This window comes from Hylobates moloch, unplaced genomic scaffold (genome assembly GCF_009828535.3).
Source record: "Hylobates moloch isolate HMO894 unplaced genomic scaffold, HMol_V3 SCAFFOLD_15, whole genome shotgun sequence".
Taxonomy (NCBI): Eukaryota; Metazoa; Chordata; class Mammalia; order Primates; family Hylobatidae; genus Hylobates; species Hylobates moloch.
The window spans coordinates 86,153,454-86,167,535 of NW_026652290.1; the positions used below are offsets into that span (position 1 = coordinate 86,153,454).

At 43.0% G+C, this 14,082-nt stretch overlaps 1 protein-coding gene across 10 annotated transcripts in view; it reads right to left on the reverse strand.

Moving 5' to 3' along the window:
• ARHGEF33 (Rho guanine nucleotide exchange factor 33) overlaps positions 1–14,082 on the reverse strand; it is an 83,985-nt gene that overhangs the window by 18,310 nt on the left and 51,593 nt on the right. For all 10 annotated transcript variants that reach the window (XM_032176932.2, XM_032176922.2, XM_032176921.2 and 7 more), the window contains 4 exons: positions 11,722–11,851; positions 4,645–4,777; positions 2,561–2,644; positions 1,405–1,488 (listed from right to left, as the gene is read on the reverse strand). In XM_032176932.2, the coding sequence (XP_032032823.1) occupies positions 1,405–1,488; positions 2,561–2,644; positions 4,645–4,777; positions 11,722–11,851 (431 nt within the window). The remainder of the gene's footprint in view (positions 1–1,404; positions 1,489–2,560; positions 2,645–4,644; positions 4,778–11,721; positions 11,852–14,082) is intronic.

Consider the following 14,082-nt stretch of genomic DNA (forward strand, 5'->3'; position numbering starts at 1 on the left):
TAACACGGTGAAACCCCATCTCCACTAAAAACACAAAAATTAGCCGGGTGTGGTGGTGGGTGCCTGTAGTCCCAGCTACTCGGGAGGCTGAGGCAGGAAAATGGCATGAACGTGGGAGGCAGAGGTTGCAGTGAGCTGAGATCGCGCCACTGTACTCCAGCCTGGGTGACAGAGCGAGACTCCGTCTCAAAAAAAAAAAAAAAAATACAAAAGTAAGCCAGGCATGGTGGCAAGCGCCTATAGTCTCAACTACTCAGGAGGCCGAGATGGGTGCATTGCTTGAGCCTGGGAGGTTGATGCTGCAGTGAGCCAAGATCGAGCCAAGATCACACCACTTCACTCCAGCCTGAGCAACAGAGCCAGACCCTGTCCCAAAAAAAGTCTTTTCAATATTGATACTTTGATACTGGACTACTGGACTACTTCTACCTTAAATTAATCCTAAGCATTTCTAAGATGCTTTCATTGAATTACTTAAGAAGATCAGTCAGCAATTAAACCAGAACAGGTGGGTGGTGGGAAGAAGAGGGTCTGGTGGGGGTTAGTGAACCTCTCTTTCAACTTTTCTTCCTCTAGGATATCACAAGCCCTGCAGGAAAATGGTGTGAAGACATCAGCTCATCATCTTCATGCCTCTTCTGTGACATAAAGCTTAAGCATGGCATGGTAGAATCTTGGACCCATGCCGAAAGAAAGTAGTCAGGATAGCAGTTAAGTGAGCAGGTTAGATGGATATTTAGATGTCATGTGGTAGCATTTAGATAGCTGTAAAACCAAAATGGGAAGAACTGGATGAGGTGCTTAGAATCTAGCAGGAGTGGTTCTAGAAAGATCCTGGATCAGCTGAGGTGGAAGTTGCTGGTAAGTAAAAATAGAATTTCAGAGGTAAGCATCATGAGCTGAAAATTTTTAGAAATAAAGATTTTAGGCTGGCTGCAGTGGCTCACACCTGTAATCCCACCACTTTGGGAGGCTGAGGCAGGCAGATCACTTGAGGTCAGGAGTTCAAGAGCAGCCTGGCCAACATGGTGAAACCTCATCTCTACTAAAAATACAAAAATTAGCTGGGCATGGTGGCACATGCCTGTAGTCCCAGCTACTCGGGAGGCTGAGGCAGGAGAGTCACTTGAACCCAGGAGGCAGAGGTTGCAGTGAGCCAAGATCACACCAGTGTACTCCAGCCTGGGTGACAGGGCAAGACTCTGTCTCAAAAAAAAAAAAAAAAAAAAATTTAGCTCATACCACAGGGTATTATGAGTTATCATGTAATCATAACAATCTAAGTAAACACTTCTTAGAAATATTAATGATTCTTGAGGCTTTACAGTATTTCTCAGTTGGAAGCCAAACCCAGTAATTATTTAGCATGCAAATCAGTTTGGTGGCTTTCCCACCCATACCTACCTGCAGATGTATCAGATATTCAGGGATGCGCTGGACTATGTGAAAAAACAACGTGTAGATGTCAGATTTAATCTCTTCATCACCCTGAATGAAAGAAAGATCAAGTCACTCTTCAGTGTTCCTCCAGCTATGGCAGCAGAACCTCTGAATCAGTCCCACCAGAGTAGGAAGGGTTTCCTCCCAGAGCATTTTCTTCCCAGAGATTGTCATAGAGCATTGATCTCTCATGGGAGAGGCCACATGTTCAGGGACATGCTCTAGGAGACAGCTCTTCTCCCGCAGGGAGCATATCAAATACTTATTTTGAATCCACCCAAATTTCCAAACTACCCTCTCCTTCCACTCAGCGCAGTTTCAGACAGAAGCAGCCACTCAATAAACTGTATTTGAGCTGAATTAATTCATTAAGACTCTCCAGCAAGTAATCGTGACAATGGTGTAGTAATAGGCTCTAAGGGAGACTTGGCGCCTCAGGAGAATGGAAAAGGGAGTGTCATTAGAACCTAGTCAGCTGGCCTGGCCGCAGAAGACATGCTGCACTTTCTCCATGTCCCTTCCTTTTCCTTCTCTTCTCTTTCCCAGATATTTGCTGAAAGCTAACATGGTAGGCATTATACTGGGTTGGGAGTAGTGGGGGGTTGAAGTAGAAACTTAGTAAGACAGAGCCTCTCATCTCTTGTGAAATTTGATTAACTCTTAGTGTTGGGGCTTCTGATACTGTTTTTTCCTATTGATCTGAAATAACTAAATTGTTATAGATGTGTATGTGCTTACTGAGCACCTAATGTATCATTGCAGTAGCAATACTTCAAGCACATGACTAGAGCCACCTTATGATCTTATAAACTGAGACTGGAAAAAACCCACCACATACAGCATGTAAGCAGCCTGGAGATCTCTGCATTATAGAACTATAATTTGTCTATAGTTCCAACGGAATGGAACAGTAGGTCAGTAAGGCAGGGAGGGGACCAATACAATGGCACTGATCCTCAAGTGAGTTCCTTTAACGCCAGTTAGTAGTATTAGTGGCTGTGTTCAGGCCATTCCTCAGCCTAGAAAGCACAGTGCATGTGCTGTACTGACTGGGTGGATGAGCAACATCATATGATGCCATGTGCAGATGAAGGATAGCATATATATGGCGTTAACTCACCTCTTTCAGGACTACAACATGAACCAATGAGATGCACTCAGGCAGGTCCCTTAGGTAGGCAACATAATAATCCAAGAAATTATTCTTTAAAACAAACACAAAAATGCATGGTAAGAACCTGAAAACAGGATCTATAATATTTTTATAGAGTCATATATGTAAAAGAAGAGTACTTTGCAGAGATTATCTTATTCATTTAATATGTTCTTTATTTTATATATTTTGAGGCTTTAAAAAATTTATCTTAGCCCGGGCTCGGTGGCTCACTCCTGTAATCCTAGCACTTTGGGAGGCCAAGGCAGGTAGATTGCCTGAGCTCAGGAGTTCAAGACCAGCCTGGGCAACACGGTGAAACCCCGTCTCTACTAAAATACAAAAAATTAGCCAGGCATGATGGCGAGCGCCTGTAATCTCAGCTACTTGGGAGGCTGAAGCAGGAGAATGGCATGAACCCAGGAGGCGGAGCTTGCAGTGAGCCGAGATTGCGCCACTGCACTCTAGCCTGAGGGACAGAGTGAGACTCCGGCTCAAAAAAAAAACGTATCTTAAAAAAAATTTTGGTTTTAAGGTAAACATCCCTACTGCTTTGGAATCAAAACTCAGCATCGCCTCCCTAATGAGAGAAAGTGAAATAATAAATCCAGGGAAGAGGGAGGTTCATGTAAGCTGAAAATGTATTTTTTTAGTCATGTAACAATAAAAATGTATATTTTATTTTTGTAATTCCATTTCATTTCAGTCAATCATGTACGTCCAGATGAGGGACTCTGCCCATCCCACTTCATGTCATCCAGATCAGTAGTTCACAACATTTTCTAGTAATTGCATATTTCCACTAAATGCATATTTATCTATGCATTATCCCCTTAGGAAAATCATTCTCAGCTTCTAAAGTTATAATAATTCTCAGCTAAAGGAAGCATACTAAACACAAGTGAGTAAAAGTGATATTAGAGGATATTAGTACATTATATGCACTCTAGTCTATAGAAGAAAATAATTTGCAAACTTTGTATTGTTACCCACAGTTCAGAATAATTGATACACAGAAAGTGATTTCAGGAAGTCTGGCTTGCAGACCAATTTTAATTAGCCCACACAATCTTTTAAAAATAAGAAAATTTCCCACAAAATTCTGGATTTCCAGCTTTTCTTAAAATATCAGAAGCTCTGGCAACTCTAGTCCTTTTTTCCTGCATAATGATTGGATAAAGCTGAGTAGCTATTCCTTGTATAACAACACAGCTGCTCCACTGCAGCTCACACTTCACACCAGTCCATACTGTGTTCACTTCACTCATTTATGCCACTGTCTGGCCCTGTAGGCATTTGAGTTTGCAGCCTCTGACTTGGATCATATTTTCTTTGTAGGATATTATAGAGATTGCAAAATTCAAGACAACAGCCACCCATCACATTTTTAAAAAAATCTCCAAGGAATGAAAATTGTGTGTGAAAATACACATGTATATACAAACTCTCATGTGTATATATATGCATGAGTGTGTATATATCTCATGTGTGTATATATGTGTATATATATATACACACATGCATATATATACATATTTTAATGTATATATACTTTTTAAAAAATTTAATAGAGACAGGGTCTTGCTGTGTTGCTCAGGCTATTTTTGAAGTCCTGGGTTCAAACAATTCTCCTGCCTCAGCCTCCCTAAGTGTTGGGATTACAGGCACGAGCCACCACACCTGGCCCACAAATATATATACATACATTTATATAAACACACACACACACAATACATACACACATCCACATGTGTATTCAACGGAGGCAGTTATAGTACAGTGGAAAGTTATGAACTGGAAGTCAGAAGACCTAACTTAGGGCTCTGAAAGTCACACATCTCCAACTACCTAGCTAGCGGGGTGATTTCGGCGAGGCTTTTAAATCTCTCTGAATCATTCCATCATCTGTATGTAGAATGAGAAAGTTAGACTAGATCTCAGTGGTTCTAGCTGTGAAATTCACTGCTTCTAGATTCTCTATTAAGAGAAGTAGACAAACGAGACACAAATCCATATAAGTAAAATGTATAGAGGGGCAGAAAACACCTTACCTCATCATTTGTTAACTTAAGGAATAAATCTCCAAGAACGCCTTGGCGTGGCCACTTCAGGACCCTTTCCTGCAGTGCATGAAGCAGATCCAGGTGCTGCTGGACGAGGTACCGTAAAGAGCCAGGGAAGAGGCTTGAAACAGAATAGAGACGGAATCACACAAACTAGGTGTAGAGAAGAAAGGACCCTGCAAAAATACATGCAGCAGGGCCCATCCTCCCAGCCATCCAACACACTGTGAGTCACAGGCCTGCATTTAGGATTTTTTAAAGTTTTTCATTGCACACCTAATAGCAGATATCCTGACTACAAAAAAAAAAAAACAAAAAACAAACAAAAAAAAAACCTTTACTAATGGCTTCTATACAAATGTGTATTGAACTAATAAAGAGGCCTGGCATGCCACACCTGTAATCCCAGCACTTTGGGAGTCGGGTGGATCACCTGAGGTCAGGAGTTCCAGACCAGCCCGGCCAACATGGCAAAACACTGTCTCTACTAAAAGTACAAGAATTAGCTGGGCATGGTGGCATGCACCTGTAATTCCAGCTACTTGGGAGGCTAAGGCAGGAGAATCACTTGAATCCGGGAGCTACAGGTTGCAGTGAGCTGAGATCATGCCACTTTACCCCAGCCTGGGTAACAAAGTGAGACTCTGTCTCAAACTAAATAAATAAATAAATAAAATACAAATAAATAAAAAGCACATCACTTGAAAGACCTTTTTACATGCTCATTTAAATGACACTTAGTGGAAATTCTAAGGGATACCTTTTTCAATGTTTTGGAGCTATTCCTAGATGTGCAAAATAGTCTATTCTAATTAGTGTTGTAGATGCAGCACTGAGGTGGCATCTACGTGACCATTCTCAGCTACCAGTAGGAGACTGCTATTTAGGTCAGTAGGAAAATTTGTTTAAAGTTGGCAACTAAAAAGCTCAGGGAGTTGTAGGGTATCAGAGGGTTTCTTTTTTCCTTTTCTTCAGTTTCTAAGAGGAATACTGGGCCAGGACAGTCTTGTCTGGGTAGGCTATTAATACAGTTTGGATGTGTGTCCCCGCCCAACTCTCATACTGAAATGTAACCCCCAGTGTTGGAAGTGGGGCTTGGTGAGAGGTGATTGTATCATGAGGGTGAATTTCTCGTGAATGGTTTAGCACCATCCCTTTTGGTACTGTCCCACCAAGTGATAGTGATAGTGAGTGAGTTCTCATGAAATCTGGCTGTTTAAAAGTGCGTAGCACCTCCCGTCTCTCTGTCTTGCTCCTGCTGTGGCCATGTGACATGCCTGCTTCCCCTTCGCCATCCACCGTAATTGTAAGTTTCCTGAGGCCTCCCCAGAGGCTGAGCAGATGCCAGCATCGTGCTTCCTGTACAGCCTGCAGAACCGTGATCCAATTAAACCTCTTTACTTTATAAATTACCCAGTCTCAGGTATTCTTTATAGCAATGTGAGAACGGCCTAACACAGCTACTGACCAGGCCTGGCTTGTTACTCCCTGGAATTTTACAAAGCACTTTTTCTACCCTTCCATCCCTCTCTTCTCCATCTTGCAATGTACCTCCTTTTTTCTTTTTTTTCCCTTTTTCAGAAGTAATGAAGGGAAGAAGGGAGACGTCAGAGAAGGGTGGGGTGGAGAGGAGAGATAGAGAATCATGGGAGGAAGAGGAAGGGGGACTAGCTGGGTAAGAGTGATGTGATTAGAGGCCTATAGAAAAGAGGAAGAAAAAAATAAAAAGAAGCAGAGTTTTTCTGGGTTACAGCAAGGATTGGAGCTCTAACTTGGTAACTTAAGGTAGGTTCCTTTATGCTTTCAGCACTGCAAGTTTAACAAACAGAAAAGAGATGGTCTGGTTGATCTGAATTTACTTGAATATTTTCCCAGGGTCAAATGAGAGTAAACTCATGGACAACTGGGGTGATTTCCCAACAAGCAAACCTTTGTTGGAACAATAGGAAGGACGCCAGATCGAGAGGAGGTTTTTTTCAACTCATTTCCAAGCAAAGCAAAGTGACCCCTGTGACTGTAGCTCAGAGGAGACACACAAACATGAGAATAGGGTACCTAGCCCCCTATGAAAGGATACGAGGAAGCCTTCCACTCCCATCTTCCACTCCCTCCACCCCCTGTGCCTGGATCCCCCACAGGTACGAAAGAGGAGGGGCCTCCTGACCTGAGCGCTTACAATGGAACAGTGGGCTTAGGAGATCAGAGAAATCCCTGTCCAGATCAGAGGGGAATTTGGAGGGGTAGCTAGGGGGTATACTGACTGGGAGAAGACCATAAACCTGATGGAGAAAAATACAACTGATTGTACTGAAAGAGTAAAATGCTGCACCAGCCAAAGATCTAGGTGCAAAAGATTTCTTCCTAACCAGTGGTTGTAAATGACTTTGTGTAATAGTCCTGGTGTGACCCTGGAAGATATTAGGGCAAAATGGGAAGATCTGACTTTGTGAAGAGTTGTCTATATATGTATATAATGTCTTGGATTATCGATTTCCTTTTTCCTTCATTTCCCTCCCTCCCTCCCTTTCTTCCTCCCTTCCTCTCTCCCTCCCTCCCTCCCTCTCTCCTTCCCTTTCTTCTTTCCTTCTCCCTTTCTTTCTAGAGAGCTGCATTATGCTACACTGTGGTCAATGTACTTGGAGAATGGGAGAGCTGGTACCAATCTCCTCCTGGACTGCCCACTGGGATGACTGTTTGAGATTTCAGGGTGGGGTCGGAGAAGGCTAAGGCCCCCATCAAGTATTGTGGAAGCACATAAGTTACACGAAAAACAATGACCTACAGTGGGTTCTATACGAAATATTGAAAACGGGCTTTAAACCTTTTTAAAAAATTTAACAAGGGTATTATTTGAAATTAGGGAGGAGTGTGAAATCAGAAGACAGAGAGCAAAGGGAGAAAGAGGGCAAGAAGTACAGCCACACTTCACCTGTTTCACTCTTTTGCCTGGCGCCAGACCTGACGCCCAGAAGCAACTTTTTCATGAAGATAAAGTACTCAGAGCTCAGCTTTTTTTTCCTATTCCTTACTGGGGATGAAATTATGGCAACATTAGTAGTTTATTATTTCTAAAGCCTTCAAAGTTTTTATCTCCTAACAATATAGTACTTAATCAATGAGGGAAATACACTAAAAGCAAGAAAGAAAAATCCAGTTATAGTTTCAGGTTAATAACTTAGCTTTTGCCAGCCCAGAATGAGGCCAAAATAACTCCTGAGCTTGGCAGTAGCAGGTTCCCGCCACCCTGGATGGGCATGATCATTAAACATGTGCCACCTGGTGGTGATCTGCAGCACGAAGCTTGTTAAGCTCTTGGTGGACATAGCACTGGAGTTTAGCTTACAAGGCTAATTGACAATCCTGCTGAGCTGATCACTGCTCCCTCCATAAGTGTTCAGACAGAACTGTAATCCTGAGGCTGTAGCTCTACCTAGGTGAGTCAGAGCCAAAAAGCCCAGAACTCCAACTTCTGTGATCCTTCGACAAATGACAGCCTGGGCAACAGAGCAAGACACCGTCTTTATAATAAACTGAAAAAGTAGCTGTTAGTGGTATGATGTATAAGAACACAGGGTGGCTCATGCCTGTAATCCCAGCTGGGGATGCTGAGGCGGGAGGATCACTTGAGCCCAGAAGTTTGAGGCTGCAGTGAGTTGTGATTGGGCCGCTGCACCCTTCTCCAGCCTGGGCAACAGACAGACACCCTGTCTCTAAACAAAACAAATGAACTATCGCCCTCAAGTTCTGCCCAGGTTTCAGCCAGCAGCATGTGCCCCTGAAACTTCCAACCTTTTCAGCCAGGGGCAGGGCTGGCTTCAAACAGGCTGAGGAAGCTCTTGAGTGACTCACTTTTTCTTAGGAAAAACCTAAGGTTTTATTTAATAGGTTGGAGAAGATGTGGCCACCTCAGGCTTGAGTGTCAAGTTGTACTTGCACGGGGGTTATTTGCAACCCAGCTTACTTTCCAATGGCGTAAAAATTGCTGGAGGCTTGTGATTTGTGATGGGAAAGTTAGCAAATGTTTTTTTTTTTTTTTAATATACTCATTTTCATCTTTGCATGGAGAAAAATGCCGATAGAGAAAAGGAACAATCTCATTCTGCTTTGTATTTCCTTCAGCTGGTCTATTTAAAGTACACACAAAGGCTGGGCACAGAGGCTCACACCTGTAATCCCAGCACTTTGAGAGGCCGAGGTGGACAGATCACTTCAGGTCAGGAGTTCGAAACCAGTCTGACGAACATGGCGAAACCTCGTCTCTACTAAAAATATAAAAATTAGCTAGGCATGGTGGTGTGTGCCTGTAATCTCAGCTACTCAGGAGGCGGAGGAAGGAGAATCGCTTGAACCCAGCAAGTGGAGGTTACAATGGGCCGAGATCGTGCCACTGCACTCCAGCCTGGGCAACAGAGTGAGATCATGTCTCAAAAAAAAAATAAAGAAAGAAATAAAGTACACACAGAGGTTTCAGGAAAGCTTTAAAAAAAAAAAGAAGAAAGATAATGAGTGGAGGAGGATAATGAAAATCTAACCCTAAAATAGAAAAACGGCTGTACCGCCAAGCTCAAAACCAGAGACTTCATATTCAGTACTAATGAAGAGGGTGGGGTTGAAGCTTTTCTCTGCTTGGTCCATGCAAAGAAAAAGAGGGTTAGTCTAGCAAATAACTAACATGAATAGCATTATCACAGATATCTTGAAATAACTATGATCTTACTTTCATAGAGGATTGCATGATAGCTTTAATTTTTCAATCTCGTAGGATTTGAGGGAGAGATCTACTCCTTCCTCCCAGTGATGGGTCATAAGAGAACCACTTAGAAAAATAGGAAGTGGCAGCAAGTCAATAAGGGCCCTCTCTTTTATCTACCCAAATCTTCTGCAGGGTCTGGTCTCTCCCCTATGACCTCCCGCCTGCTGGAGGCTTGCAACAAGGGCTAGACAAACATATCTAGCAGCCCTACTTAACAAATCAACTGAGATCTGAAGTAAAAACGTACAGGCTGTTCAAGAGGGAAGACTGAGTTTTGAAATAGGAAGAGACAACTGTATGCTTCTGACTCTCTGAGAAACTTTACATATTGCTGTTAATGAAGGCGGTGGCCTTGGAGAAGTGGTCTGATGTATAAGAGCACACAGTACAGGGTCGGGGCAGGCTTGCATTTGAATCCCGGCACTAATTGGTTCTGCGGCTTTAAGCTTCTCTGGGCCTTAGTGCCTTCGTCTGTAAGGTAGGGGTCACAGGTTCTGCTGAACATTTCGTGAAGTTACAAATCAAGTACCTAGCAGAGCAGCTGCTTACTACTCCCTTCCACAGTAAACAGTTTTCTCTCCCTGACTTACCCCACCTCCCCAGATTTTCAGACTAAGAAGAGATGCTGCTGGCTTAGAATTTTCTATGTGGAAGCAAAGCCACACCAAAGGGTACACTGCCTTTAGATTTCATTGCCATAAACTAAGTAGGTCTTTGGCAACAGCAAGACAGCTGGAGCCCATAGAGACTTCCAGAGGCCTGCAGCGCAGCTGGGAGGGTCAAGGAGGGGGAATGGGAAGGGTCAGATGGGGAAGGAAGGATGGCTGAGAATCTCTGGGCAGTGTCTGAGAGGTGAGGCCCAGTCCAGATGGTCACAGCTTTACCTGGATCACCTTAGCCTTTCTGTTCTTGTTGCTTTGCATTTTGTTTACCTCAGTTTTGTAGTAAAATAACTCTTGAAAATAGGCCACTCGTGGGTCTGTCAGGGAGTAGTGCCTCACTCGGTCATTTAGGTAGGAGGGCAGCAGTGTGTTTTGAGTATATTGTTGGCAGCCACCAAGTCAAATAGATTTGGGGGGATGGTAAGGAGCAAGAAAATATAATTAGGGGCTTCCCTGGGTAGATTCAGAATTTATGAACCACCAGTGTATATTACCCGATGGAATGTTTAAAGTAATAATGCCACATATGTCCATAGTAATCCATAATCCAGACTTTCCATTCTTTTGGATTGGCCTTTTCCTCAAATTTTCTGGATTATTATATATTCATTACATTAATCTTTTTCACCAAGTCTTACTTTCCTCCTTCCTACTTTCTCCCAACAGAGAGGGAAACAAAAAAATCTAGACTATGAACAGATATAGCTGGAGTGTTGTGACATTGTGAAAGCGTGCTGTTACAACAGGTGGCAGACCCTGTGAGCACACACAGACACACACACACACACACACACACACACCCCCCCATGCATTACCCAGTACTATGAGATCACCCACACGAATAATAAGGCCCAGGTCCAGAGTTATATCAGCCCTGTGTCATTTCTCTAATGGCCACTGAGTGCTTCGGTTTGCCACACATTCATTCTCCTGTGCTTCTAAGAGACCTGTGACCCATTGGGACTCCATGCAGATGGCAACAGAGACCAATGCCTCCCTCGCTGTAGCAATTTTTCCCCCTTTAAGTTTTTAAAAGACATGTTAGAGACACTGAAGGCCCAGGAGACTATACTAATTTTCTTACCTTGATGAAAATCTAAGTTTAAGACTTGCCAGGGGTTCCCTATTGCTATGATCTAAATGTGTCCCCCATAATTCATGTGCTGGAAACTGAACCCCCATTGCAACAGTACTGGGAGGTGGGGCTTATGGTGGGTGTTTAGGTTGTGAGAACTCCGCCCTATGAATGGATTATTGCCACTACAAAAGGGGCCTGAGGGTGTGGGTTCTCCTGCTCTCTCCTGCTCTTCTGCCATGTAAGGCTGCAATATTCCTCCTCTCTGGAAGATACAACAACAAAGTGCCATCTTGGAACCAGAGACTGAATCTGCCAGCGCCTCGATCTTAGACTTCCCAGTCTCCAGGATTGTGAGAGAATACATTTCTATTCATTATAAGTTATCCAGTCTATGATATTCTGTCATAGCAGCACAAAGTGAACCGAGACACCTGCCATCACTGCCTCTTCTCTTTTCAAAGACTATTTCTGGGACTCTTTATAGGCCCCAGAAATCCCAAAGTGGAAACAATAAACCACTTACCTTAAATCCTAATGAATCTGAAAAGCAAAGGCAATGAGTGCATGGATACCTTCTCTCTTTGGAATTCCTCTTTCCATCTGACCCCTGGAATGTGGCTTTTATCTTCAAGATCAGAGAGATGTTAATGACATATTTTCTTTCAGATTCAAGCAGTTCCAGGGCCACAGTCTGTCTTTTAGCTTTAGAAACAAACCAAAGAGGACTTGCTATTAACCATTTCTTCCTAAAATCCCATTAAATGCAAGCAATAAAAGTGATAAAAGGATATTGAAAGCAATAAAAAAAAACCATCTGCAAGTTTTTGAAAGGTAGAAAGCAGAATGGAGGCGCAGTAATTCATTCAGCAGAGCAAAGGGCACAAAGTCTTGGTGTCCCCATCTGCAGCTGGAAAATCTGCTGAGAAGCATCTGGAAAACTCAAGGATTGGAGACACCAGGGGCAATATAGATAGTGCAAATAAGGGACAATGCTGAAAGCAGGAGCAATCATTGAAAGTATACATATGGGGCAATTGAACCTCCAGATCCTCACCCCCATACCAGATGGCTTCCTCACTTCCTCCCCATGGCAAACAAGAAAAATGAAACTAGAGAAGCCCTGGTTTCTGGGATCTGGGCTAAAGACTTTAGACATAGTAGAGTTCAGATGCTAAAATGAAAACAAAGGGACCCAGGGAAGGCTTCATACTGAACAGTGAGACTTCCCTCAGCCTCCTTCCCCTGTAGACACCAGAGTGCCAGCAGCCAGGTTTAAACTCTTCAGGCAGGAGATTGGAGGGTCTTCCACTTGAGAAACTGAACTGCCCAAGGGAAAAAGATCCACAGACACTGACATTAAGAGGTCAGCTATCCGCCGGGCATGGTGGCTCATGCCTGTAATCCTAGCACTTTGGGAGGCCAAGGCAGGTAGATCACCTGAGGTCAGGAGTTCGAGACCAGCCTAGCTAACATGGTGAAACCCCATCTTTACTAAAAATACAAAAATTAACCAGACGTGGTGGCACATGCATGTAATCTCAGCTACTCAGGAGGCTGAGGCAGGAGGATTGCTTGAACCCAGGAGGCAGAGATTGCAGTGAGCTGAGATCATGCCCTTGCACTCCAGCCTGGGCAACAGAGCAAGACTCTGTCTCAAAAAACAAAAAGAGGTCAACTATCAAAAGTTAATTTGCCATCTGATTAGCCTATCTATAATGAAGCCCACTGATTGACAAGCTCGGCCAATACAAAATTTCCAGAGTTTTTCTAAGAGCTATTTCTTACATATATTTAGCTAAGGATGCTCATACATTTGAATAAAGCTTATACTATAAAAGAATGAGAAGAAAAAAGCATATACACATATATTTTTTATAAAGAGGGGGGACCCTGAAGAAACAGAGACAATGCAGGATACAAAAAATAAAAATTTTTAATCTTACAATTCATATTCTCAAAGAAATATAAGAAACATATTCCAGTCATTTAACAATTGCAGGATGCTATTTTTAAAAAGAGAGGGTAATTTTTAAAGAGGAGAAACTTTTAAACATTGCTTGAAAGATAGAAAAAATTAAAAGGGTAGAAGATGAAGAAATCTCCCTTTCTTAAAAAAAAAAAAAAAAAAAAGATAGGAGGGGCTGGGCGTGGTGGCTCACGCCTGTAATCCCAGCACTTTGGGAGGCCGAGGTGGGCAGATCAGAAGGTCAAGAGGTCGAGACTTGCCAACATGGTGAAACCCCATCTCTACTAAAAATACAAAAATTAGCTGGGCGTAGTGGCGTGCACCTGTCATCCAGCTACTCAGGGGGCTGAGGCAGGAGAATAGTTTGAACCTGGGAGGCAGAGGTGGCAGTGAGTCGAGATTGCGCCACTGCACTCCTCCTGGGCGTGACAGAGCAAGGCTCCGTCTCAAAAAAAAAAAAAAAAAAAAGGTAAGAAAGAGATGTATTGAAGAAAAATAGAAGAGCAAAAGATGTCAGTTGAGAAATCAATCCAAGAGGTCCAACATCAAATTAGTAGAAGTTTCAGAAAAAAGAAAGAAAATGGATGAGAAGATATTATCAAATTAATAACAGGCAAAAAAAAATTCCAGGACATGTATTTCCAGAGAAAAGGGCCCTTGTGCCCAGTAAAATTAATGAAAAAGACTCACATCATTACAAGGCATATCACATCACTGTGAAAGTTTAGCACACCACGAATAAAAACAAGATCCTAAAAGTTACCAGATAGAAAAATCAGGTAATGGGCTGGGCACAGTGGCTCACACCTATAATCCCAGCACTTTGGGAGGCCGAGGTGGGCAGATCATGAGGCCAGGAGTTCGAGACCAGCCTGGCCAACCTGGTGAAACCCCATCTCTAGTAAAAATACAAAAATTAGCCAGGTGTGGTGGTGGGCGGCTGTAGTCCCAGCTACTCGGGAGGCTG